Here is a 26387-nt window from a genome sequence, read left to right as displayed (position 1 = left end):
CACATAGAGAAAGGTGAAGACAATATACATATGCGCATGAATTACAAGAGAAAGAGAAAGAGGAATCATTAGTGATGAGTTGGTTAGTTACCTAGTATTCTTTCTTTCTTTCTTTGCTACATCTCATTCACGAACGAATGAATGAACAAATTAAGGCTCAAATACTACGGGGGGTCTTTATATAATGCATAGAGAAGTAGCACAGTATTGATCCTCGAATGCTTGATATGTATGGTGTGTACTATATCATGCTTTGATCTCTGGGGGGTGGGTGTGTGGATATGTTTATACGTGTTTCTGTGAGAGATGGAAAGCTGGTATTCTGGGGATCTGTGGAGGATTTGGAATGTGGAGAGCTTGTTGGATGTGCATATATATATATATATACTTGCGGGAGAGGAAAGGGATGGCTGTGTGGTGTGTATGTGTGGTTTGAGAACTTGGGAACTTGGGAACTTGAGAACTTAGGAACTTGAGAGATGAGATGTTAGATTAGAGGTTGGGTATGTGCGTAGAGAGAGGGGGTGGAAGGGGAAGGGGAGTGAAGGGGGGTGTATAAAGATTAAGTTCCCGATGCCAAGTCGATCGATCGACGAAGTGGACTGGGGAATGGATGAGGGTGTGAGGGGGTGAGGGGAGGGTTTGTGTAGTGTAGAGTTGGAATGGAATCGAGTGGAATGGAATGAGATTTGTGGGATGCGGGATGTGGGATGTGCTGTGCGCTATTTAGTGTGGTATCTTTCTCTATTTTTGATTTTGGGATATATATATATATATGTGTGTGTGTGTGTGTGTGTGTGTGTAGCTGTATCCTGGGAGATTTAAACGATTAAGATGTTTCTGTGAGGTTATGTAGTTGATTGGTTAGTTACTCACTCATCGTTATCGCTATGGTTTGATGCTTATAGGTGTGTATATTCATATTTATGTATTTTCGAGACAGTGAGGTTGAATGTTATATCGTTATTTTCTGATCTATTCGATGTATGGATTGGAGCAAGCTGTATATGTATATCGACATAGGCAGGACGATGGATGTTTGGAATCAAAATATACTTACTGACTGTACTACTACATCTACATTTGGCACTAAAAAGACACTACCTACTTATAGGTTATAATTTGTTCATTTGCGTTTACTGTTACTTGCTCTGGCTATAAGGTATTGTCAGCAGTGCAAATGATAATACTTGAGTATACCTACGTATGTATGTGGATATAGATTTTTCTTCTCCGTCAAAATCCAGCGGGATTCTCGTTTTATCATCTGGTAAATCGACAGATAGACAGTCGATAAACGCCTACACACCCACTTACCCAAAAATCCAAAAGGGTACCACGAAATCCGCGCCGTGTACCCATCCATCCCCTCCATCATTTCTTCAGCGATCCAACCTTCCGAAAATATACATGCAAGTGCAGTGGGGTTGTGAGATGTCAATATGCACTCCCACCCTACGCCTATATGCATGTGGAAAACCAAGTGTGTGTGTACAAAATCGATATCGTATCGTATCGCGTACTTGCGTTGTGATTCGTGCGCGTGGAGTGAGGGGAAGGTCCGGGGAAGCGAGGGGAAAGGGAAGGAAGGGATGGGATGGGATACAAGAGAAGGGATGGGTGGATGAGAACAGGAGGGGAAAGGAGTTTGTGTGTCGGTGTGCGTGTTTGTGTGTATGGAAAATGTAGATTAATAAATAATCAAATCATTAATTAAATGTGCAGGATATTGAATATTGAATATTGAATATTGAATATTTGATAAATGAATCAATCGTAGGAGGTACGGGTACGTATCTACTCTATCCACTCCATCGAATTCTCAAAGCAAGAAGTCATGAATAAATCAGCCTATCCTCTCTAAAGCCAAAAGTCGAAAGTCTAGACTAATAATAAGCCAAGTCTAGTAAACAAAACAAAACAAAATAAAAAAAATAAAAATAGAATCTAGATGCGATAAATAATTCGTGAATTTTGCATCTATTATTTTGTTTTGTATATTGAAAGGTCGAAAAACAAATAAATAATTCCTTTCTCCTCCCTACGTGTAAATTACAGTAAGTAAGTAAATAAGTAATTATTCACAACCTGCATACATATGTATATTCATTCAAACATGTATTCCGGGTTCTTGGGAGAAACAAAAGACACGATTAATGAATGAAAGAAAGAAAGAATAGTTTGCATATGTAGCTATAATAGGCCGGCCCAATACCTTGGCAGCGCAGAAAAAAAGCAAGCAGAATATTGCGAGAACTCGGTTTCGGGGAGAGAAGGCGTGTGCGTGTGTGCATTTCGGATCGGGATCGGGATCGGAATCGGGATGGAGGGTTAGGTATGGGTATGAGAGGGAAGGGGGAAAGTTTGTGAGATGTGATACCGAGATGTGATGGTTGGGGTTGGGGAGGAATTTTGTATGGATGGATGGATAAATGAAGGGAGGGAGGTGTTTTATTTAAGGGAGGGTTTGGGTGAGAAATTGAATGTTTATATATTTATTGATTGATTGGAAAAATGCTGGCATCATTGCTGGATTGAACTGGGTTATTGGGATTCGTGGCTGCAAGTTGTGGTGTAGGGAAAAAAAGATGGTGTCATTGTGTCATTGTGTGAGAAGTCTAGATGTATTTGGTTGAGGGTCTATTGAGTCTAGATTGTTTACCTTGAAAGATGTATATCGATACGACCAAGTGAATGAAAACAATATCAAAATGATTTCGCAAGTACTAAAGTACCATCGGAGCTCAATCCCACCATTTCTTCCACCATCTCAAGTCTTCTTCACAGTCCCACCACCAACCCTCCTATACTTCCTTTTATCCTTCCTACTCATCTTCGTTTTATCTCTTGTCCCCTTTCCTCCCTCCCAGAAACTAGCTCCTCCCCTCCTCCTGCTAATCACCCTCTCTCCACATCCTGCACAATCTTCTGGTCTATAATTCCCTTCCCTACTACACCATCCACAAATCATTCTCTTAGCCCATTCATTTACATGTTCTTCTGTTTCATCATGACATTTATCACATGCATATACCTTTTCACAACAACTAAAGCGAAACCAGCGGTAACTTTTACCGTAATGGCGACAAAGGCCGTTTTTGGGCAGAGAAGTACCGGGAACAATACCAAGTGTTTCTTTCTTCTTTCTAGGGAGGATATTATGAGGTGTTGCAGAAGAAGAAATCTGAAGAAACTTGATAGTAGGAATCGAAAAGGTAAATTTCGAATGACATTCTCGACAAACATTTGTTGTCGTTTCGCCGCGGATGGAAATGATTCCAGGAGATGGATAGATAGTGGAACATGTAGAGCATGTTGGTGTGAATGTACTGTTTGTGGTTAGTTATGTAACGGAGTGAAGAAAGGAATGTGATGTGACTTACCTAGGTAACATATCACTAACTACACATCCTTCCAAATCCAAAAATCCAGCTCGGACGTTGCTTGCGTGAACGAAATCTCGACGGTAGCAAATTACAAGTGCAGTTGCACATTTCCTACATGTCTCGGTCTTTTGAACTCCAGTTTTAAGACCTTTAATCTCTGTAATCTCCCTACAACGAGAACATTTGACGGTGATATTTAAGGTAGTAACCTCCAATAACTCAATGCCATAAAGTTCAATGAAGGGAAATGATATAGCTGTACCACGTTCAGGATTTGGTGTTGGGTTTTCAGGTTCGTGTTCAACTCCAACTCCTCCTTCATCAGTCTCCGATTCGTCACCGCTATCATACGAATACATCGATTCAGAGTCAGAGTATTCGGCATCCTCAGCATTGACAATCGTCCATTCGGGTGGGCGAGCAATATATTGAATGTGACTTTTCTCTTCAGTTTCATCGGTGGAAACACTTTTTCCCTTGACATCCTTTTGTTCTTCAACGACAGGCGACGGTGTTCGTACAACAGAAGTAGGCTTTGGCTCTGTATTCAAAGCAGTCTTCGCAAGAACGTGCATATTTTGTGCAAGGTAATTAATATGGCCCATTAAGTTCAAAGCTTTTGCCTCTTCAGCTTTCTGCCCAAAGCCTTTCTCTACAGATTTTGCTTCCGGAGCATCTACTCCTTCCAATTTTATTCGACAAGGCTCGAGTGGATAGATAGTGGGCACAAAGAGCTGAATGGATTTAACAGCTTTGATCGACAGTGGCAAATCTCCTCGTTTCCGGGGTTCAATTGGGATGGTATATGCAATCCCATCACTAGACTTCTTGTAAAGGGGTAATCTACCCATTCTCGCTTCGAATTGTCTGGTTTCTACCTCTCTCTTTTTCGATGCCTCAGCTTTCTCAGATTCCGTGAAACTTACAGTTGGTTTAACAGGAGTAACCTTGGGTTGTTCTGATTCCTTAATTGCAGATTCAGGCTGAGGTGGTGGAACCACAGGCTGTACTTCTCTGCTCGGAATGGAAAGATGTCGCGTGTCTTTATTCATGACAATTTTAACTGTCTCGGCTTTCTGCGCAGATAAAAACTCTTCTAAATGCTTATCCAAGGATTTCATCAAATCCAATAAAGTAGCATTCTCTTTTTCATTAACCAATTGATCGAAGCCATTCTCGACATTGATAGCAAATCCTCTAGGGATATCCTTATTCTCTACCCTCAAACTAGGCGAGGCAATAGGATATCGAGGAGGTACTGTGAGAGAACATTCCAAAGCCGTCATCTCAAAAGGGAAATCTGGATCCGATGGTGTGAGATTGAACTTTAGAATAGTAGTACCCTCGGCATTTCCAGATGGCCGAATCTCCTTGGGAGAGAATCGTCTTCGAATTTGTCCTAGCTGAAATTCTCGAGGATTTTCAGTTTGTGCTTGTGGAACCGGCTTTGATACCACCCGTGATGCTGGAACAGGATTTGTGATAGCTTGTGATGAATGATTTTGAATCACATTTTGTCCTTGTGTAGCTTCCGATATCGAAGCCTGGGAAACCTCGGGCACTGTTTTGTTTGCCGTGGCACGACTAGGAAGCTTTGTCGGGTCATGGATGAATGAACAACTGTCACCAGCTCGACAATTTCCTAAAACATCAATGTCAGTACCCTGTCATCATCGCATCGCTGATTTCCTCTTCATGTGCTTTCACATGTGTTTCCAATATCACGTGGTGTAACCCAAGATATACCCAATTGCAATGACAATTGGAATGATACGAACGCCTCATGACAAACGCCACGGTTCAACCAATAACCCCCAACCATTCATCTCCATGATCATGTCAACATCCCACGCTCATTACCGATGATCGGTGAATCACGGGATCTCCACCATGACTGCAACATCATGCAACTTTGCATTACCCCGTATGCAAGACAATACCCTCCAATTCTCTTTTCTCCCCGATTTCCGGCAATCCAATGAAAATATTCAGAAGCAATTGATGGCTGAATAAAACAAAACGAGAATTTACCTGATTTACTGAAATAACGACATATCCTTGTTTTCAGCGGCTTTGGAGAATGAAGTTCGAGAGCTTGTGAGGCGGAATCATGTTCGTTTGTAATATCTGCCAACGCATCAGTTCGATTGTAGCAAGCAGATGACCCTAGGCAGAAAGCCATAATATGCACTACAACCCGGGTTTTAAGGTTGATGCATAAGGGGAAGATAGGGAAAATCAAGCAGAGATGAAGGCGGTGAATAGGGAAATCGAGCTTCTGACCTGTTGAGTTGGAAAGATTGGATGTCATGGTATCTAAAGATTGAGGAGGTGTTGATGAGCTGGGCATAAGAGGTCTCGGAGGGTTGTCACGAATAGGTATAGAATGATGTTGAAAAGACGGTATGGGATGTTGATCTAGATAACGAAATACGACTTTTGGGTGTATGATGGGGTTAATTGAGTCGATTGTCAGTAAGGTTTTCGTGTAATCAGTCGGTAAGAAAGAATTGCAGATGATATGTTTTTTGCTGTGCGTTGTTGATATTCGTGTCTGTTGATGTTGAGATTGATATGGATCTTGGTGTTGATGTTATTTTTGATATCACGGGGAACCCGAAAGATTTGATACCGAGTGGTGGCCAATTTATCAAAGTGGAAATCTTCATGAGAATGAGTCGAAAACAGCCACTCTGACAACGTTCTGCAACTATGACTCCAATGTGCCTCGGATTTGAGTCATTCATTATTTACAATTGAATTGAGTTTTTGATATGAAGAAGAAGAAGAAGAAGAATAATAATAATAATATTTTCTTTATTTATTTGTATTATTTGTATTATTTTCATTTCATTTTATTTTATTTTATTTATTCAATATTTCTAAGTCTTTTACCCATTCAATCTAATTCAGTTCAATTCAATAGCTTCATTTCTTTTTCTCATAATGTTTCATCTGCTACACCACCCTCCATTATGGAATCGGGACATAGAGCCGATGTCGTCACTCCTCAATATACCAGCATACCAGCATACAAGCATTCAAGCACACCACTTGAAGAATTTCTTGATTGATCAACATGAAAGAATAATAGAAAGGTCGAGACCACCAAAAAACAAACAACCCTTGAAGCTATCCTTATCATCTCTTCATCTCATTCACCAGTCAGTACACGGGGAGATTAACTTGTTGATATATCAATATCTGAACAAGCCAATACGTCAATATGCTAGACATCGAGATCTGCAATCTACTCGGGCTCCTTTGCCGAGTCGGTACTCTCACATGTTATAGTTAACATGTTTAACACATTATCGATAAGTTATATTGATACATTGCTCTCACCATTCTATTTGAAGATTGGGCATGACTTACCTAAGTTTTGCTAATCAACACAGCACGCAGACACGAGGTAAGCCATTCCCCCATTCCCCCACTTTGTTACTCATTACAGTCTTCTACTTGGTGGCGTATGTATGAGGGTTACTTTACCATTAATACTCAACGCCACAATATATGAATCATCTAGACGGGCATTACCTAAGATTTAGGTGTTGGAAAGGGGGATTCATCGCGAAATCTATTGGTTTGGGTATTTTGCAGTGGTTGTAGATACTTTATTCCAATCTCCAAGTTTCGAAGTCGTGAACTTGGGGGACCGATTGGTTGTTCGCTTGAAGCTAGGATTTATAGGTCGGTTACTGGTCGCAAGGTAATGGATGGGGTAGTGAGTGACCATTCAAGAATCAATGCTCACTCACGTGTGTCGAGCTTTCTGTACATTTTGTCTTTCTTTTTGCGCGGGAAAGATGAGTCTATGAAAGTTTTACAGATGATGAGCTCCGGATAGCGTTTAGGACAGCTCCGTCTATTAGTGATAATTGGTGCAGATATAGAGATTTTGCTACGTTAAGTCCGACCCTAAATCATTAGTAAAAGAAACTGGAAAGCGTCTCTCATACGCGTTTCAAGACCCGAGAACCATTGGTAATTCGATCTGTTCATAAGATATTATCAATCACTAGTCCCGATATTCTCATAAAGTATATATGTTCATTTGTTGGTAGCTTCAAAAAGGGGGGGTTTCACCCCTCCCCCAAAAAGTCGCTTCGTAGTTCCGATATTGCTTCAAGGTCAAAAGACAAGCCAAGAAGTTCATCAACGTTGAAAGCAAATAGCCAGCATATAGTGTACCAGTATAAACTCAATCAATCGATATGAAGAAGATAAAGTTGGGATATACTCCGTGTTGCCATAAGTGAGAATGAAGAGTTTATTCTACGATGTAATCCCTTTCGTTATGAGGATCAAAACTTCACCTTCCATAGAGGTGGAATCAAATCAACGATGAGTTTTCGAGCTGTAGATTATTCCTAAGTAGCAACGAGTGACAGCAATATCCACCGTTATTACTTCCGATACGTTTCGATCACCCGAACTATGAAGGATTCCAATCTGGGCATAACCCTTCATAAATTCCCCGTGCTCGAAGTGAAGAACGATTCAGGATTTTGTTGTGATGTGATATAAACCTCAAATAATCATACGCCTTCTTTATTTCACTGCCCTGCATTGGAGCTTCCGCGTGAACCAGTAGTCTAGCAGTAGATCCTGATGAAAATTACACATTCCAGGACCAGTCCTATCTATGCATTCCGTCAACGTGGTGTGCATTCATGGGTAATACATATGACATACAACAGTAAAGCAAGTAGCTGACGAAGAAACGCAAAGACGCCATCATTCCCGCATCTTTGAAATCGTCGCACTTTCTTGCCATTCTGATCAATATTGACATTGAAAAAAAAAGATCCTACATTATAGACATATCCCACACATCCATACACACCATCTGCCAAACCGTCTCCCCTCCCCCTATCAATAAATTACTTCTCATCGTTCGGAGATACGTAAAACTTGTTGAGGAGTTGCTTATGGAGTGATTTTCGATGGTCGTTATTTCTTTGATATTTGATATTTTTTGTGAAGATGTGGAGATATGGAGAGGCGTAGAGCTAGGAGAAGGGAAGGGAAGGGAAGGGATAGTATTTGACCAACTAACTATATAACAGGAATATAGGAATGCTAGATAGTGTGAGTATAGACGGGTCGAATGTGTGATATTTGTAGTTTTGGTAGTTCTGGCATATGTAGTACAGATTCGTGACTTGGAATAATATAATGATATGTTTGGGGATGTTGTAGTGGGTGTGAAGAGTATGAATTCTGGGGGAAAACAAGTTTGGGCTTGAACAGAGAGAGGGGGGGGGGGGGGGGGGAGAGATGAGATGAGATGAGAAAGCGGAAGGCGAGGAGGGAAGAAATATAAGAATTAATATGAAGATCAGATGATACTACAGGTATACGGAAGAAGTAAAGAAGGAAAACGCAAATCTTAATCCCATAAGTATTATCTCCATCCCTCTTCTCCTCATCCCCCACCCACCAAATATTCAAATATCCAAATCAACCCTCCCGCCTCTAATGTCCCCCTGCCTTCCCCCTAAACCCCCACCTCATCTGATGTGCCACCATAATCCTAACCCCCAATTCCTCCGCCCACTCCCACACCAACCCCGGATTCTTCTGAAACCCACGCGCGACAATGACCAAATCTAATTCCGTCCCCTTCCCCTCCTCCTCCTCCCCTTCATCCACACCTCTCTCCCCTCCCATTCCACTCAACAGCCCCTCCGCTTGCCTTCCACTCCCGATCATCCCCACCGTCCCAACCAACATCCTCTCCCCCACCACCCTCTTAATCTCCTTCGCAAATGGCGCCTGATATCCCAACCCTGCCGTAATCTTCTGTCTCGGATGATTCGCCCCGGAAGAAACATCCATTAAATCCACCCCCCTATCCGCCAGAATCCCCGCCAACCTCGCCGAATCCGCCACCGTCCAACTCTCCTCTCCAAACCCCTCATAATCCAACCAATCCGTCGCACTAATCCGCAAGAAAAGCGGCATAGATTCGGGAATAATCTTCCGCGTAATCTCTACAATCTCAAGGGTGAGACGAATACGATTTTCAAAACTCCCACCATATTGATCGGTGCGTTTGTTAGAAACCGGAGACACGAATTCGTGAAGCAGATACCCGTGCGCGTTATGGATTTCTATCACGTCGAATCCAGCTTTGAGTGCGCGTTTGAGAGACGCGGCCCATGCGTCTTTGAATTCTTGAATATCTTCAAGTGTCATGGCAGAAGGTTTGTAGTGATGTTCGTCGTAGGGAATAGCGCTTGGTCCTTTGACTTTGGTGGGCCAGCCGCCTGCTTCCTCTGTTGCGACGGCGGAGCGATCGAGCCATGGTGCTACCATACTCGCTTTTCTCCCTGCGTGGCTCAATTGAATCCCAATTAGCTGTCCCTGTGAATGTGCGAATTGTACAACTTCTTTCAATTTGTCGCCTTGAGAATCTAACCATAATCCGCTGTCTTCAGGGGTGATTCTTCCTTCGGGTAAAACAGAGGTGGCTTCTACCATCGAGAGACCAGGACCGCGGGAGATGATCCCACCTAGATGAGCCATGTGCCAAGGAGTAAAGTGGCCGTTAGAAGCGGAGTATTGACACATTGGAGAGAGCATGATGCGATTTTGGAGAGTGAGAGAGCGGATTTTGAGGGGGGTGAAGAGTTTGGGAGTTGAAGGGCTGAGATGGAGGGCTGTGCCCGAGGGAGGACTTTGGAGAGGGGTATAGAAGGGGACCTAGATGATGTTAATAATCTGTTATTTTGAGAGGGCTTGGACGGCGTACACCAGGCGCAGGTGTGTTAAGAAGACCTGGTCGAGGAGTACTAGTACCACATGGAACACCATGTTGGGGATGAGGTGTTGGTGTTGACATTGTTATTTGCTAATACTGTTGCGATTTGTGAGATTATTGTTGGAAACTAACAGACTGAACTGTGTATATGTTAATTGCAAAACATTGTGGACTTTCTCAATCTTAAATATCCACCTCCACACAAAGAAGTATCTCTCCCGCACCTATATGATGCATCGTTGTATGACATCACGGAAACCTTCCATGAATGCTCTAGACTTTGATGAATAACAAACTCGCATTTTGTTTGAGGTCTCTTTTCGGCATTGTAAATCTCAAGTCTGTCGTACCACAGCTGTAAATAATCGGGATTGCTTGGAGATACTTCGTCCATTCCGGTATGTTGTATTGAGGGTTAGTAATCTTGCTGCAGCGACCAATGCTTTTTCATGTAAGGAGAAAAGGCTGTGGTGAAAATAGTAAATTGACTTGGCATCTTCCCGTGAGATGCCCGATACATTCCTTTGCTACCGAGCCGAGCATTGTCCGACATACACACTGAAACCGATCAGGACTCTACATTCCGAACATTTGGGCACGATGTTTTCGGAAAATGAAATTGAATTAACCAAAATGCATTTTGATCTATGATATGAACCATTCTCTTTTAGATCATCACGGAGAGCGGTGAGTAGAAACCTTGAGTAAGAACGCCACAGTATTAATTGTAAATTCCTTTGAATACATAAATCCCATCAATCCATTACATGATGACTTCATTGGAAACATCCTATCGTTGTTAGTTAAAATCCGAAAGTACCATAGAATAGAGAAACGTACCCTCTTCAACTCCTTGAATGGCAAACAGACACAGTTCTGTACACGAACTTCATCACCAACTCCACACTCCTTACCCAAGATAGTAATGCTTTGAACCTTGACACCATTCTTGATGATGCTGGTAGTATGGCTGTTAGCTGGTGTTGGAGTTCCCTCAACACGAGCCCAAGCACCAACTCTACTGTTCCATCCAATAATGGAATATAGAACACAAGCATCATGCTTAATTTCAGCATCTTCCAAGACAATAGACTCCTTTACTCTGACACCAGGGCCAATGACAGCACGAGGACCGATCGAAACATTAGGTCCAAGTTTGGCGGTCGGGTCGACGTGTGCAGTTGGATGAATAAATACTGGCCCAAGGATATTGGCAGATGGTTTGGCCAATTCCTTAGAACCAGTTTGCGATGCCTTCTGGAGGTACAAGGCGTTAGCTGGAATAGCTGAGCCAGCAGTTTTGATTTGTCTCCAGAAATCCTTGGTCTCATGAACGAAAAATTGTTTGCTGTCGGCAAGATCACTCAAGATATCTTGTTCCAATCTAAGAACTTCATTCTTTTGTACATCTTCGTCATCTTGGAAGAATGAGGAGTCGAGGTTCTCGGAGGATGGGTAGGAAACAAGACGTGGACGATCGGTGCGGCGCTTGATGGCAGTTCTAATGGAAGGGAAGATACATTCGGTTGCGAAAAGATAAACACCGCAGTTGATCAAGTTCGAGATGTGCGATTCTGGCTTCTCAACATAATGAAGAACTCGGCGGGAGTGCGAATCGGAAACGATGCAACCAAAATTGCTGGCAGCATCTTCACTGACACGGGTACCAAGAATGACAGCTTCAGCATCTCTGTCTTCGAATAGCTTGAGCATATCATTCAATGGGAATGAACAACAGACATCTGCGTTAAGAACGAAGAAACGTTCTGGTCGCCCCTTGAGGATAGCATCTCTGAAATGGTATAGACCTCCGGCAGTTCCCAAAGCTTGGTATTCTCTTAGGTAAACGATCTTGATTTGGGGGAATTCGTGTGCAGCATCCTTAATGAAATCGCGGAAAACAGATTCGTCGTAGTAACCGATCATGCACACTTCTTCGATGGAGGGGACTTTTGCGATGGCGGTGAGACAGTGCCAAACAATGGGATGACCAGCAACTTCGAAGAGCGGCTATGGATAACGAGAGTCAGTCAAACATCGAAAGAAAAGAATGTAAATATACATACCTTTGGAAGATCCAAGGACAATGGTCTAAAGCGGGTTCCTCTGGATGGTCCACCAACCTAGTAGCCTCATCATCAGCCTTCTTCCTTGCGCATTTGCATACTTTCATGAATTTAGATTTACCAGAATAACAGCCTTTGTTGCTGCTTGAGCAGCACTGCCTGGCCTTGCTCTATGAGGGATCTGTAAGGACATTTTGAATGATTGAGGTGGTGAGGATATTTTTTTATGGGAGCGTTTCAATATAAATCTGCAAAATTATCATGAACATTAACATGAACACCTGGCATTGGTTCTAGAGCTGTGGAATTTGAATGGCATGGCTTGTTCCGTTGAAATTGGGGCCTCAATGATCCGTGCACATGTATAAAATACATAAATGATGCACAAGTCATGTGAAGATAAGAGATAAGAGATAAGAGGATAAGACAGCTAGTCGGCAGCTCTTTGACTCCACTTTCCGTCCCCTCATTCTACGGAGGAAAGATATCTTTCACTTCAACCACACTTCATCCAGTCTCACAATCAATATCATGCCTCACTCACAACATTCGACCATGAAGTTCGATCACAGAGACATAGGAAAGGGAGCTCCCCGTTCGGCTAATGTGAGAAGCCGACCCAAAAAAGCAAATTCCAGAATCCTAGCTATCAGAATCTATTCCATTGGACAGGCGCATCACATTAGCATGGACGAGGATTCAACTACCCGTTGCCGCGGGGTGACTAGAGTGAAGTCTGTCAATTTTGAGTCCAAACATCACTACGACCTCCTTGAATTCCCCAAACCGGCAGTGTGCATAGGATCAAGGTCTATCTAAACGGTACAGCTGCATATCTGAAGTTCTATCAGATTCCCTAGTGTTTGTAAAATCGATTTGGCTATTCTTTGCAGTTTTTGTAGGTATCTATCAGTTTTGGTGGGCAAGGCCATACAATTTGGATATTCGTCTGAAAACATACCAAAGTGATATCAAACAAAAACAACCCGAATCTATAGAATTGAGGTTATTCGACTGTCTCTGATCGCCGATTCCCAAGCCTTTCTTTGCAAATCCATCATTCACTCTCATGTTCTTTCGCCTCTCATTCGAGGGAATTCGTTTGCTCTCAAGGCCACATGCAAACACTCTACGCGGTCACGCTCGCGTATTATGAGAATCTTTGATTCCTTCGGCTTTTCCTTCACCTTCAACTTTCCGTCTGTCCAGTTTTTTTTGACCCTTGTATCAAGTCTTCTTTGACTCCTGCAAAGCTACTTGTGGAAGTCTTCAACTTGCTCGCTGTTATCATCTTTCGGTATACACTTCCAACTTGCTACCTTGCAACGATCATCTCTCGCATTTTCCAGTGCGGAGAGGTTCTGTTGATTGACTCCGAGTTGGAACGATCTTAAGTCCTATGGAACAGTCTTCTACCTTTGTTTAGCAATCAAGATTCCATTTAAACCTTCTAGCTCTTGCTATTCCACGGTAAGCCATCCCTTCTTTTGATCTTCGCATGTATGAGATACCGCACCGACCGATCTTGAAACTTCTTAAGCCTCCAAGTTTATTGAACTCTGCAGTCGCTGATACATAATTGGCGCAGAAAAATACTAGCAAAATTCATATAACCCATTCTCGTCATGGCTTTCCGGGGCACAAGAAAGCAGAGGGAAGACTTCACTTCAACGAATGGCCAATTGTCAAGTTCCTCACGCATCAAAATCCCAGTAGGTCCCCGGGCAGTCAAGAAGGAACCATCACATAGACCGGCCACTGGAAATCTACAAGGCTCAGTAGAATCTCAAGATCAATCCGAACAACCCGACTCTGGTCCGGCTCGCCATTTTGACAACAGTGAGAACTCGACTACCCATATGATTCATTGTGCGCTAGCTGATCACTAATGACTGACAGGATACTCACCCAATTCCTACTACCTCGCCGATAACAACTGTAGAAGCGAATCTGCTACTATCAATATGGAGAACGGCGATGGTATCAAGAGAATAGGCGAACTTGCCCAGAGACTTATCGACCATATCAATGAGATGCGAAAATTTAATCTTGAGCATGTTGCCAGCCTTCCAAAGCTCATACTTATTGGAGATCAGAGTGCTGGAAAGTCATCATTGATGTGTGCTTTGGCAGGAATACATGTACCTCGCGACAAAGGCTGTTGCACTAGATGTCCTGCCAACATAATTACAACACCATCGGCAGATTGGTCATGCACCATCTCACTCGTACAGGATTATAGGTATGCCGCGCAAATGGGACGGCCAGTGACAATTAAGGACATAAATACAACCCAACCATTTCCACCTTGGATTAAGCAAGATCAGGTCCAAACTGAGTTTGCTAGACTCACAGATAAGTCACAACTGGCGGAATACATGAGATGGGCTCAAATTGCTCTACTCAACCATGACCGGGATTACAAGCAGTTTATACCTGGCACCGGAGAAAGAGCTCTAGCAGGCAACACTGATATAGAAGCGAAGATCACACCGAATGTTGTTGAAGTCAAGATTTATGGACCTCAACTTCCTGCTCTTTCATTCTTCGATTTGCCTGGTATTATTTCCAATATGCCAAATCCAGAAGAGAAATACTTGGTGGATGTTTTTGAAAACCTTGCAATAGAGTTAGTTGATATTTTTCTCTTGAAATTATTCGCAATCACACTTACACTTCACAGGTACATTAAGCAAGAAAATACTTTGATCATATTTGCCATGAGCATGACTGTCGACCCGGTCTTATCTAGAGCCAAAAGGGTTATCGAAGATTTGAACGCCACAGGCCGCTGTGTGGGAGTATTAACAAAACCAGACACTCTCTCAGACAGGACAGGCAACACAGATTTCGAGAACATTCTAAGTGGAAAGGAACATCGACTGGGACATGGCTGGCTGGTTACCAAACAACCTGGCCCAGAATTTGACGCAGGGGAATCGGATTATCATAAAACAGCTCGCCAAGAAGAGGAAAAATTCTTTGCAGATGATAAACTGTGGAATGGTCCATGGTCTAATTTTCGGAACAGATGTGGTACTAATCGAATTCAAAATGTACTTTCTGAACTCCTCGTGACTTCGATTAAGAAAGAGTCAGTATTCGAGTTCCTTTCAATTTTTAAAGCTATCTAACATCTATAGCATTCCTAAAATACAAAAGAAACTTAGCGCGCATAGAGCTAAGATCGATGAAAATCTCCGGAAGCTTCCAGAGTTGCCGAGCCAAAACGTCCAACTTGAGGTTCAGAGATTATTGCATAATTTCAGCCAAGAAGTAAAGAGACTTATGACCAGTGAACATACCGAGACCAGTTTCCATGGGGATTGGACTAAGCTTTCGTGCCAATTCCACGATTTATTGATACATATTAAGCCATTGATCGGTTGCTCGCATAAATCGGACACACAAAAGATCCCTGTCATTAATCTTGACAAGAGTGATGATGATGAAGAAACTACATTTGTTGATGTACCTGATACATCTGGTAGGAGGCGCAGATTCCAAGATATAAGTAGTGATGTTGTCCCCCAGCCAACATTTAAAGCAGAAAACTCGACCCCTGAAACATCCAGACCAAGACCGATACTCAATGCCAGAGGTCCATCAAACCCTTTCCGAGGAACCGTCTTCGAGAAATACACGGAGCTTGGTCGAAACTTTGCGAACATTGGCGAAATTCAAAACAGAATGCAGAATAGTAGCTATGGCCTACCAGATGTAGTGGATCCTAGGATTCACCGATTCTATTGTCAGAAAGCTGTGAGCAGGTGGAAAGGGCCCTACCAAGCAGTCCTTCATGCTGCTATGAGTTTACTACGTTCATCTGTGCAAAGTATTCTCGAGAAGCATCTAGGTATTTATCGACAGACATTCCTATTCAAGAAGTCGACAGAAACCATTCGTGAATGGCTTGACAAGCTTTGTGCACAGCAGCTCCAAACACTTGAAGATATATACCAAACGGAAAGTTTCGCTCCATTCACTTTGAATGAAAAGGGTATTAACGAGAACAAGAAGGCTGAGCTAGAGAAGTTGCAACAATCTCGTCACAAGAACCGTGCCAGTTGTTTTGTTGACAAACAATTAGCCACAAATCCCAAGAAGATTAAAGCGGAAAAATTTACTCCCGAATATCACAACGCGAGAAAGGTCCTCGTAAGTCAGGTCACCCCGGAACAATTGGGTAGAGATGAATTTGCCGTTCAAATCGATGTCGCAGCTTATGTTCGAGGATATTACATTGTTGCAGCGAATAGATTTGCGGATAGTGTGTGTCTCAGCCTAAAAAACCGTCTATTTCGCCATGTCCATGAAGAAGTCGAGAACTATATTGAAACTCAATTGGCTACCAATCATCCTGATAATGGTAAATGTTTCCACTCCTTTTTAGATGCTATAGATACTCACATGAATGAAAATCTAGGCATTAGCAACAGTCAAAATCTAATGCAGGAAGACAACGATGTGGCCGAGAATCGTCGCAAGCTATACAAAGATAAGAAGAATCTTACAGATTTTGAAGAGCGATTCATGGAACTTGTTGCGGACTGCAATAGCCCTGAAGTTGATGGGTACAATGATCCATGTCTTGTATCCCCAGAAGAAGCTAATCGTTCAGAAACCCCAGAAAATGAGCAGCTCAGATATCGCGGACAAAGCCCTGTTGAGGAAATGTTAAACCGACGCCGTGGCGTGTACAACTATGATAATGAGATGCGACAAGCTCAGAATAGAGGCACAAACTATGTCAATGGTTCACCAGAGATTGATGAAGTTTGAATATGTGGAGGTCTAACCTGTTACTTGTCTACAACTTTTCCATTTTGAGACCTCGATCTTCTGCCGTATGCTGTCAATACCTCACTTCACTTCGTTTACCAACTATTCAGTTTCATATCTACTTTCCACTTGCGGCCTGCGCTGTCTGTTCTAGTACTTTTGCTTATTCGACAACTTCTTCGTCATCCCAAGATAGACGGAGATGATCTAGCAACCGATCAGCTAACTAATTACTGACTGCACGACTTTCTTCTTCGCCACAACTTTCCTAGCTTTTTCTTTTACAGCTACCTGGTCTCCAGTCCGTACAATCTCTCATCAACAAACTTGGAAGGAGGCACAATTCCAGTTCACCACACCTTACTTTACGACATCCACCACTTGTAGTCTTTCTCGTCAGAAGGACTAGATCGATGTATTGGTCTCAATTCAATCGCTCGCACATGTACCACTACATCTGTCAATACTAACTCCCAAAATGCGCTTCCTAAATACACATGTTTTTTCTTTCTCATTTTTGTAACGTTCTATTTGTACCTTTTAACGCTACTTCCGTGAAGAATGAAAGAAGTGCGCGAAGTGGTGGAAAATTGAGGAATTCTATGTACTTGATTTTAATAATGAACGGAAGGGAAGGGATGGAGATGGAGATGGAGATGGAGGATAAATTGCAAAAATAAATGTACCTGTCTGTCCCTAAACGATAGAGCAGATGAAATGGCTGGAATGGAGAAACGAGGGGAAAAATTTGCGGAAATAAATGTACCTTATTTCATCTTACTTGAGTTTCGTCTGTCTCTAAATTGAAAGAATGGAAGAATGGAAGAAAGAATGAATGAATGAATGAATGAATAATTGAATGATTAGATACATGGAAGTAAGAGATAGATACGTGATTTTAAATCTGTCTTATTTTCATTCCTTCAAAGTTCATATATTTATTTCTATGTGTGGTAGAGATGAAATAAAGTCTTTGAAGTATAGATGTGTCTTTCTTGATGGTTCTTATTAGATCACTAATAAGGGAATGAATGTGGGATGAGATGAGATAGAGATAGAGATAGAATGGGAGTAGGATTATTTTCTATTTTCTATTTTCTATTTTATGATTAAATGATGATTCAATCATACTATCACAGACAGTATGAGTCTAATATTTAAAGCATATGTTATGTTATGATACTTGGATATGATCATGATATAGAATGGTGGGATGATGATGATGATGCTGCTGATGACGATGATGTGAATTCATTAATATTTGTATTAATATTTATATTGTATTTATATATTTATATATTTATATATACCCAATCATCTCACCACTCTCACTCCGATCCATCCCCCTTTTCTCCTTTTCTCCTTTTCTCCTCCTCCTCCTCCTCTCTTCTCTCCATAACCTTACCATCTAGAATCTAGAATCTAGAATCTAGAATTTCACACCCTCACTCACACCCATTACCACGAACAAAAGTACGTCCTACGAAGATAAGTGGCAAAATCCCACAGGAAATTAAAACAAATTCTGCGCATCCCCTTGATAAATAGAGATAAAGGACTCCATGTTCAGTATACTAGCTCGTATATCCATACCGTGTAGATAGTCCCCGAATAGATCATCCTCATCCTCATTCTCATTCTCACATTACTAACAACCAGAAAATTTCCCATGATCATTTCATATCAAATCAAACGACCACAAGCGAAAAAAATTCATTGTTGAGATGAGCAGTTGGATGAGCAAAATTAATTTAGATTTAAAAAGCTAGATCCAGCAAAAAGCAAATGGATATATTACATCTCCCCCCTGCCTCCTTGGGTTGTAAATTGTGAGAAAGAAATTCGTAACATCGTGTTTTATGTGCTGGAAACCCTATAGTAAAACCCAGCGATACATTTGTCCTCTTTTTTTTTTCCAGCCATCAGAAGTTTGCCTTTCCCATAGCTACTGCAAGAATGCATTTACGCATTCATCAACCTTCTCCAAGAAAGTTGACATTTTGATCTTTTCATTGTGGAAGAAAATGCGACATAAAGCAACGTTCAACCCTTTTTCTTTCCAGACACAGCCTGAGAATACATATCAGTGTGACCAATGTTCTTATAACTGCCCACCTTGGGTGCGGATTCCTTTAGCGAAGCCAAACTACCGGGAACAGGTCTAGGAGGTGCGTCATCATCTTGCCAAGGAGTACGACAATAAACACAAGCCACAGCTCCACCATGCTTACTAGCTTTCCATTGGGCAAAACAATCTTTGTGGAAATTCTGACCACAAGCTGCTTTACACCAGACGATCTCTTCGGTGTCAGGTTCCATATCGAAGACACAGATGGGACATTCGCCGTCGATGGGCTTGCGTTTGCCATTGTAGTTGCTCTCATCTTCGGGACCGGCATTAGGGTCGTGTCCGTCAGGTGCACGAGTGACGGGTGCGTTGGCCCAGATGAACTCCAGTTCATGGGATAAGAATGCTTGTTGATAGCAAAGATGCATGGGCGCCTTGTAAATGATGATCAGGGCATCTATGATCTGTTAGTTTGTGGCTAGATACGACTTGGGGTGTAGAAATACTTACAATTAATGTGCTTGCATTTTTGACCACGGATTCTCTGATTTTGGGTTAGTATTATTTCATACAAGGAGAGAGAATGGTAGTAGCACTTACTGCATCCATGCAGGTACAACTTGGAACGCGTCCAATTTTGGTTTGATAAATATTACCGGTACTACCAGCAATATCGAATTCCTCACGAGCTCTTCCATTCGCATCGACAATTTTCTGCCTGTTCAACATGAACATACGCTCCTTTTTGATTCGCTTGACCTTATCCTTGAACTTTGCATCAGGCTCTGCAACAAATTCTCTCTCTCGTCTCTCTCCATTACGAGTATCAACATTTTGATAGATGACGACGTCAGATGCAAGCTGTCCTTCGATCACAACATCAGGACTCTTTTCCTTCTTGGCTCTCTTCTTCTTTGGTGGTGCATCAGAAGTGGTAGAAGGACCAGCTTCAGCAGGAGAAGGTTGAATGACAGGAGCTTTGGGTTCACTGTTCAATGATTCATCATCATCAGCTTTAAGACGTGCTACCAAGTCTGCTTTCTTGCCCGTCTTTGGGAGTTGACGACGCTCGAGTTCAGCTTTCAATTCAGTCACAACCAATCGACTCCAATCAATTGCCTCGACTTCCTCAACCTCTTGAACGGTACGTTTGGCGCGAGGCATAATGGATTGATAAAAGGGGGTTTTGTAGGAAGTTTGGAATGCTGATTACAGGAAGTGGTAGAGGAAGTTGATGATCCACACAATTGTAGAATTGAGCGTGTCAGGAATAGATGTGCGTATGGGGAGTATGAAGAGTATGAAAAAGGAATCAATGAAATGGTTGTATTTCGATGAAGAAGCATCAATTACTTATACTTTTTGAGAACGAGTTTCTCATTGAAACATCACATAGTTAAAATCTGTGATCAATTCTCGTTTGTTGTCTGTCAAGGGGAAATGTTTAATGAGAAAGACGTGTGAGATGTGGCAATGGAGGAGGGAGCCTGAAATACCCCACTTTTATCCAGGCAGAAGTCTGGCTTTGACGCGAATTGGGCAGGAAATCTCGTGATCTGGTAAATTATTGGATGACTCAGCTGCGGTTGATCTCACACTTTGCTCAAGTCAGCCTGGAGTGAAGCTTGGAAATGAAAGCCTCATCTCTACTGTTATCTCTCCTTCCTCTCTCTTATGTGATTGAAAGATTTGAAAGATTTGAAAGGGGGTGAAGAATTGAACTCACCTCAACCAATATAACAGAATGGAGAATTGGAGATATTTCCTGTCATGTTCCTTTTCGATTCCCCCGTCTGCTACGATCATCTATACTTCCTGGACAAGTTTTTTTTACTTGGGGAGGGAAATGTTATCAACTGAATGGAAATGGCTTATGAAGTTAGCCATCATATTGCCACCTCAGAGAGTCAGGACGGGGGGAAGAATTGCGCGATTGATTTCTTACGCTGGTGCGCACTGTGCCGTGTGAGTGTACATGTTGACTTGGGACAATAAGCCTATGGGATGCTCAAGTGAGCCGATGCTTTAGTCGATTTATCTTATCCGGATTCCAATGGTCAACCTTTTCAAAAGCTCAACGCAAAAGAGAAGCTAGATGTTCTTTCCCCCCCAAGAAAGCAAAGATTCTGCTATCAAGCCAGCTACGCATATATATGATTCAGTGCCGTCATCATCAGCACTTGGTATCTGATCGAACAGGCGAGGATTGCCACCGAACAGAAGTTCAACACTATCCTATAACCTTCTATCATCCATGTTTTTGCTTTATGCGGCATCCATACACGCAGAAGACCATTTAAATGGTTTCAGAAAGCAGGTCCTGAAGATGAGGAGATTATACGTCGTATGAGGCTTCCATTAAAGTGCTTAGGGCTACTCTGAATATGCTAAATCTGGCATGAAGGCGAGAAAAGAAAACACGGACGACGCCCAACAGCGGGCTGCGAAGTGAAAAAAAGTTTGCATGTTCTATCGGATGTACCTGATCCGTCTCGATCTGGGGAAAATTGAACAACAGAAAAACGGCGTCAGTTATAATGGCAAGTGCGGCGATATTTTACAGGGAAGAATTCACACAAATTTGGTAAGATATCTACAATTCTATTGAGCATAACCTGACCCTTTCATAATGTGTTCTTGGATCTTAAAATTCATAACAGGGAGACTGTAAACACAGCTGAAGTTTTGACCTGCAATTTCTATGACATGCAGCAGCAGATAGTTGAAGAGGGATAGAATAATGAAACGGCTTGAACGTCTTTCCCTATGGCTACATGAAATATCCCAAGGTGATAGGTCTCAAAGGATTTATGTTATGGGGTTTGCGGCAACTCTCGTTCTTTTGCCACGGATCAGTAACAAAGTTGCCCTTTCCTTAGAATCGGTACCGTGAATCGCTATACGAAAAGACCTTGGATTTTGATGGAATTTGAAATTCTATAACGCGCACACAACTTGCTACGGGTCAGCCCTCATCAACCTTAGCCCAAGTTCGCTGACAGATTCCAAACCACAGGAGCGCCGCGACGTCCATTCTGTAAATTCTGTTGGTGCAGATCTAGTTGAGACTTATGTGGGATGTTTGATGGATTTGGAATGACATCTGGATAGTCCCCTCGGGCCGACATTATTCCGACAATGCAACATAGGAACAAGCATTTTCCTGTGCTTATCTTATCCACTAGCCCATTCCATGATTGGTGAGAACACGAACTTGTCACCAAGCAACCTGAGCAAGCTGATCTTTTGGTAGATTCGCGTCTCCTTCACATTTCTAGCTAATTACCTACACAACCCTTTCAATATTCACCACCTTCAAAGACTTGCGCATTCATTTTCAACTACTACAAGTCAAATTCGTCGCCTGTTTCGTAATTTTCTCCCTCTCAATTGAGTTTCGAAACTGCCAGAAAAAGCTCATAACCTATTTGCGCATATTTAAAGCTCAGTCGCAACAATGCCTCCTCGTAAGTCGCACACATCATATCGCATCACAGAGTCTTGAAGATACACTCCAGCTAGATTCCCATGAATGATGCCTCTCGAATCGGTATAAACATTTGGCCTGCGCTCATCTTTTATAGAAATTAGCGACGACGAGCGTTCCGTTTCCGATGTTAGCGAACAAGAATTTGAGAAGTCAGCCAAGGGAAAAGGAAAGAAACAGGAGTCAGAGCCTGCAGAAGAGTTAAAAGTCGAGTCAGATGAAGAAGGCGAGGAGGAACAAGCAGAAGATGAGTATGCGACAGCCATACTTGGAATGTTCACATTCAATCACTAACGCATGGGCAGATATGTTGTTGAAAAGATTTTGAAGCATTCTTTTGACGAGGAAGTAGGTCGACCCAATTCTCAGTGCTATGATGGAGATTTCTAACACTTTCGAAGGGCGTCTTGAGGTTCCAGGTGAAATGGGAAGGTTATGAAAAGAAGTCAGATATGACATGGGAGCCGGAAGAGAATTTGTAACTTACACTCACTCCCTCTAATGTTACTTGGCTGATATTTTGTTTTATTTTTATAGGGAAACTGCACAAGACATTCTGAACATGTATCTCGAGACGGTTGGTGGTAAAGAAGAACTGATAGAACAATACAACAAAAAGAGAGCAGAGGCGGCAGAAGCAGCGGAAAAGAAGCAAACAAAGAAGCGTGGTCGTCCAAGCGCTGGCGTTAGTACCCCTCAATCCAACGGAAAGAGGTCAAGAAAGAATGGCCACCCCGCCTCATCGACGCCGCCTGCATCCCGAGAAGCGGTTCAGTTTAAACCACCACAAGGAAGTTGGGAAGATGAAGTTGTTACGATTGAAGCTATGGAAGGACCTAACGCGGAAGTTATTGTATACTTGACATGGAAGGGCGGAGCCAAGTCACAACACCCATTACATCAAGTATACAAACGTTGCCCACAGAAGGTACAGTCTCCAAATACGCAACTGACTGTCCCAAGCTAATACGAAAAACAGATGCTCAGTTTCTACGAAAGACATTTGTGCGATCCCTTCACATGACTCCCCTCACGTACAAAGCTAACATCATCACAGGGTTTTCAAAAAGACAGAGGAGGAATCATAAACTGGCCATTCCATATTTGAAAACAAGCAAGGAAACTGGTTTTCGCAGATTTCACATTTTCCAGCCGATCAACCTGGTTATTCATCTCCGATTTTGTGTGGCATCTCCACGCAATCAACCTACCCTAGGCATCCGCAAAATTTCCGTATCCTCAAAGCATTTTCTTCCTGAAAACCCCCCAAGAAATGGAGACCACGTCCAAATAAGCCATCTGTTCTCTACTTCATAATTTTTCTTTGATTGGCACCTAATGTGCACACGTGATGGGATTCTGCATACTCAAACGTCATTTCTGCATTTATCATGGTTGTGGCTTGCATTTACATGTACCTTTTAGCAGGAGTTTGTGATCATGCTCGTCAGTAGCGTGGCTTCAGGTTACTCGAATGATACCGGAGGTGACCTTTGCACCTCTTTTGGCTTACGTCATTTGACTTGGGTCACCACACTGTTAATAGCACCGTTTGTATTTTTAGAGAGCAAAAGAGAATAAATACGTGATTCAAAATCTGAACTGTGGTTTTCTGGAGCGTGAAGACAAATGACGAATATGTGAAGGCGATGATTGCGTGAAATGTGTATTCTTAGAACGTTTTTCTTCGCTTGATCGAGGTTGGCTTCGCTTGTTTTGAGTAGGTATGTATGTTGTGGGATGCTATGTCTAATCACGAGCTTCCTGGTAGGGAATAGAAACCATGATGTTGCCTGGTTTGTGTATATATGTAGTCTTGTGAAGCCAGTATGTTTGCTAAGCGAAAGTATATAAGAAGATAGAGAGTGTGTGTATGTGCTTGTCGAAACGAGCTCAGTGGGCCGTATGAATGGGGTTTGAAAGTGGAGAGTTGGGAGTTAGTTACGGCTAGATGGAGTGTTTAGGGCTGTCAGATGAGTAAAAATGCATAAACAATCAGCATTCATAAATTGTATTACGTATGCCGGCCGGTATAGCTTCATGATATTATTATTATCTTTAACTATGGAATGCAGAGAGAGGGAGGTGCTAGACAACTCGAACTTGGCACGGGCTCTACAAAAGCAGCAATGTAAGCGACTCAACTGAATATTAATAAAACACTCTGTATACAAAGAACGTTGAACTAAGAATTTATTAGAAGAAAGGCTTGTGAAATTGGTTGTGTTGATTTGTACTTGTATTATGTATAAGAAGAGAGCTTGGTGATTGCGTTTAGTTTAGTCAGTCAGTGTATTGATGATATTCAATATATGATATTCACCCAGGCACAACCAATACTGGCACCGATAGGATGTGTATATATCTGCACATCTACATCGCGCACAACGCGTCAAGTATGTTTAAGAAAAAGGGGAAGTGTGAGATATTGGGGGTGATGATGACTACGCTTCCTCATGGCTTCTAAGCGTTGATAGAGTTGATATAGTTGCATGATATTCTGAATGATCTCAAAGGGGGCTTGACTAGGGGCTCTGGAGAGTATTCCAAGATCAGAATGATTGCTCTTGGTGAAAAAATCTTCATCTATTTTCTTTCATCGTTTAAATTGCAACTCGATTAAAATACCATTTGTGAGTGAATTAATTCTTGTTCTCACATTGACCTCTTCAAACTTTTGATTAGATCGACTTTTGATATCTACTCAAGTCTTATAACCAAGAGTACTTCTTTTTCCCTACTAGAATTACCTATCAATCCCACCATCTTCCACAATGAATTCGAACAATCACATGTCCATTTTTGGCTCATCCTCATCATCGGCCATTGAAGCCATGAACCAACGTCCTGCTACCCAGCACGTAGAGCGCGACCAGCGCGAATCACAAGAAGCGGCTCAGAAAAGCAAGATAATCATCTTGAGAGTTCCTGCCGCGTCCCTCGCTGAGCTTGATCCACCAGCTAAGCATAGCTGATAGTCAAGCTCAACATCAAGTTCACACCAAGAGCCGCATGGGGCGAGATCGCCTGAGAGATGCAATTTATGATGATCAAGTGCACATTTTCTACTCAAAGAATTTTCGATATAAATATCCAGCCATGCGTCTCGGTCGATCCAAGTTTTGCTGTCCACAGCGCTCTTGATGACCAAACGACCGATCAACGAAATTTGAACTCTGTTGCACATACTGCAGCTAACGCTCAGAGTAGTGTCCGTGCTAAGCCTCCAATCGCACTATCCATTAATAATGCAATTCGAGAGTATGCGTTAGAGATATAAAAGCTTTTGGAGCAACCTTTACCACAGTTTCCTGGTATGCCGCGCATGCCATTCGGCCGCGCGTACTTTAGCCCCGAAGTCGATATTCTACTCTTTCAGTCAAAGAAAATATCTGTATCTCCAAGTAACAGACAGGAACCGACATTTGAAAACTTTGCTGATAAAGAATTAATCCAGCGTATTGCGATCTCAAATAATTTCTCTTCAACTATCAACTACAAAATTGGTCCTCGACCTATCTTGTTAAACTATAGTTCCCTAAAAGAGATCATCGTACTCTTTCCGCACTTGTGTTGCTGTATTCATGGCAATGAAGTTCGAACTTCGGTGAGAGGAAAAGTATTTCCACATACCAAGGAACATTTTGCCGAGAAATTCAAAGCGTTAGTGGAAGGCAAGTGGCCTAATTCCATGGCGCACTCTTGGGGAAGATTTCCGTGGGTGAGATATGCGGGCTCTTGCTATTGCGAAATTCTACTGCGCAAAGATATGCCTCGTCAGATGGGGAGTGGACATCATCAGTGTCAGTGTTGTACTAGTGGGCCTGGG

The 26387-nt window shown here is 42.3% G+C and overlaps 6 protein-coding genes across 8 annotated transcripts; 2 read left to right on the top strand and 4 right to left on the bottom strand.

Moving 5' to 3' along the window:
* Positions 1-2217: 2217 nt before the first annotated feature.
* BCIN_13g05390 (hypothetical protein) lies at positions 2218-6202 on the bottom strand. 2 transcript variants are annotated; one of them, XM_024696879.1, is made up of 4 exons: positions 5670-6202; positions 5418-5513; positions 3384-5028; positions 2218-3329 (listed from the first exon to the last, which is right to left on the bottom strand). In XM_024696879.1, the coding sequence occupies exons 1-4, from the start codon at positions 5734-5736 to the stop codon at positions 2771-2773; spliced, it is 2367 nt and encodes a 788-aa protein (XP_024552694.1). In that variant the 5' UTR covers positions 5737-6202; the 3' UTR covers positions 2218-2770. The 2 variants fall into 2 exon arrangements, with proteins under 2 accessions (XP_024552694.1, XP_024552693.1); XM_024696880.1 differs by having other exon boundaries at positions 2469-3329; positions 5418-6202.
* Positions 6203-8680: 2478 nt separating this feature from the next.
* BCIN_13g05380 (hypothetical protein) lies at positions 8681-10419 on the bottom strand. Its single transcript, XM_001554730.2, has 2 exons — positions 10147-10419; positions 8681-10097 (listed from the first exon to the last, which is right to left on the bottom strand). Exons 1-2 carry the CDS (start codon positions 10234-10236, stop codon positions 8868-8870), a joined length of 1320 nt encoding a protein of 439 aa, XP_001554780.1. The 5' UTR covers positions 10237-10419; the 3' UTR covers positions 8681-8867.
* Positions 10420-10531: 112 nt separating this feature from the next.
* On the bottom strand, positions 10532-12550 carry BCIN_13g05370 (hypothetical protein). Its single transcript, XM_001554731.2, has 4 exons — positions 12343-12550; positions 12222-12278; positions 10996-12165; positions 10532-10945 (listed from the first exon to the last, which is right to left on the bottom strand). Exons 1-4 carry the CDS (start codon positions 12412-12414, stop codon positions 10919-10921), a joined length of 1326 nt encoding a protein of 441 aa, XP_001554781.1. The 5' UTR covers positions 12415-12550; the 3' UTR covers positions 10532-10918.
* Positions 12551-13517: 967 nt separating this feature from the next.
* Positions 13518-17874, top strand: BCIN_13g05360 (hypothetical protein). 2 transcript variants are annotated; one of them, XM_024696878.1, is made up of 7 exons: positions 13519-13691; positions 13810-14060; positions 14121-14850; positions 14905-15315; positions 15365-16590; positions 16648-16795; positions 16843-17874. In XM_024696878.1, exons 2-7 carry the CDS (start codon positions 13847-13849, stop codon positions 16856-16858), a joined length of 2745 nt encoding a protein of 914 aa, XP_024552692.1. In that variant the 5' UTR covers positions 13519-13691; positions 13810-13846; the 3' UTR covers positions 16859-17874. The 2 variants fall into 2 exon arrangements, with proteins under 2 accessions (XP_001554782.2, XP_024552692.1); XM_001554732.2 differs by having other exon boundaries at positions 13518-14060; positions 16648-17874.
* A 915-nt stretch (positions 17875-18789) lies between these two features.
* Positions 18790-20570, bottom strand: BCIN_13g05350 (hypothetical protein). Its single transcript, XM_001554733.2, has 3 exons — positions 19672-20570; positions 19582-19615; positions 18790-19528 (listed from the first exon to the last, which is right to left on the bottom strand). Exons 1-3 carry the CDS (start codon positions 20233-20235, stop codon positions 19047-19049), a joined length of 1080 nt encoding a protein of 359 aa, XP_001554783.1. The 5' UTR covers positions 20236-20570; the 3' UTR covers positions 18790-19046.
* A 1753-nt stretch (positions 20571-22323) lies between these two features.
* On the top strand, positions 22324-24151 carry BCIN_13g05340 (hypothetical protein). Its single transcript, XM_001554734.2, has 7 exons — positions 22324-22538; positions 22656-22809; positions 22864-22906; positions 22960-23036; positions 23096-23486; positions 23538-23563; positions 23616-24151. Exons 1-7 carry the CDS (start codon positions 22529-22531, stop codon positions 23644-23646), a joined length of 732 nt encoding a protein of 243 aa, XP_001554784.1. The 5' UTR covers positions 22324-22528; the 3' UTR covers positions 23647-24151.
* The last annotated feature ends 2236 nt before the right edge of the window (positions 24152-26387 follow it).

Source organism: Botrytis cinerea, chromosome 13 (assembly GCF_000143535.2).
Source record: "Botrytis cinerea B05.10 chromosome 13, complete sequence".
In the NCBI taxonomy this organism is placed as follows: Eukaryota; Fungi; Ascomycota; class Leotiomycetes; order Helotiales; family Sclerotiniaceae; genus Botrytis; species Botrytis cinerea.
This window is presented reverse-complemented; position numbering and strand designations above follow the sequence as displayed.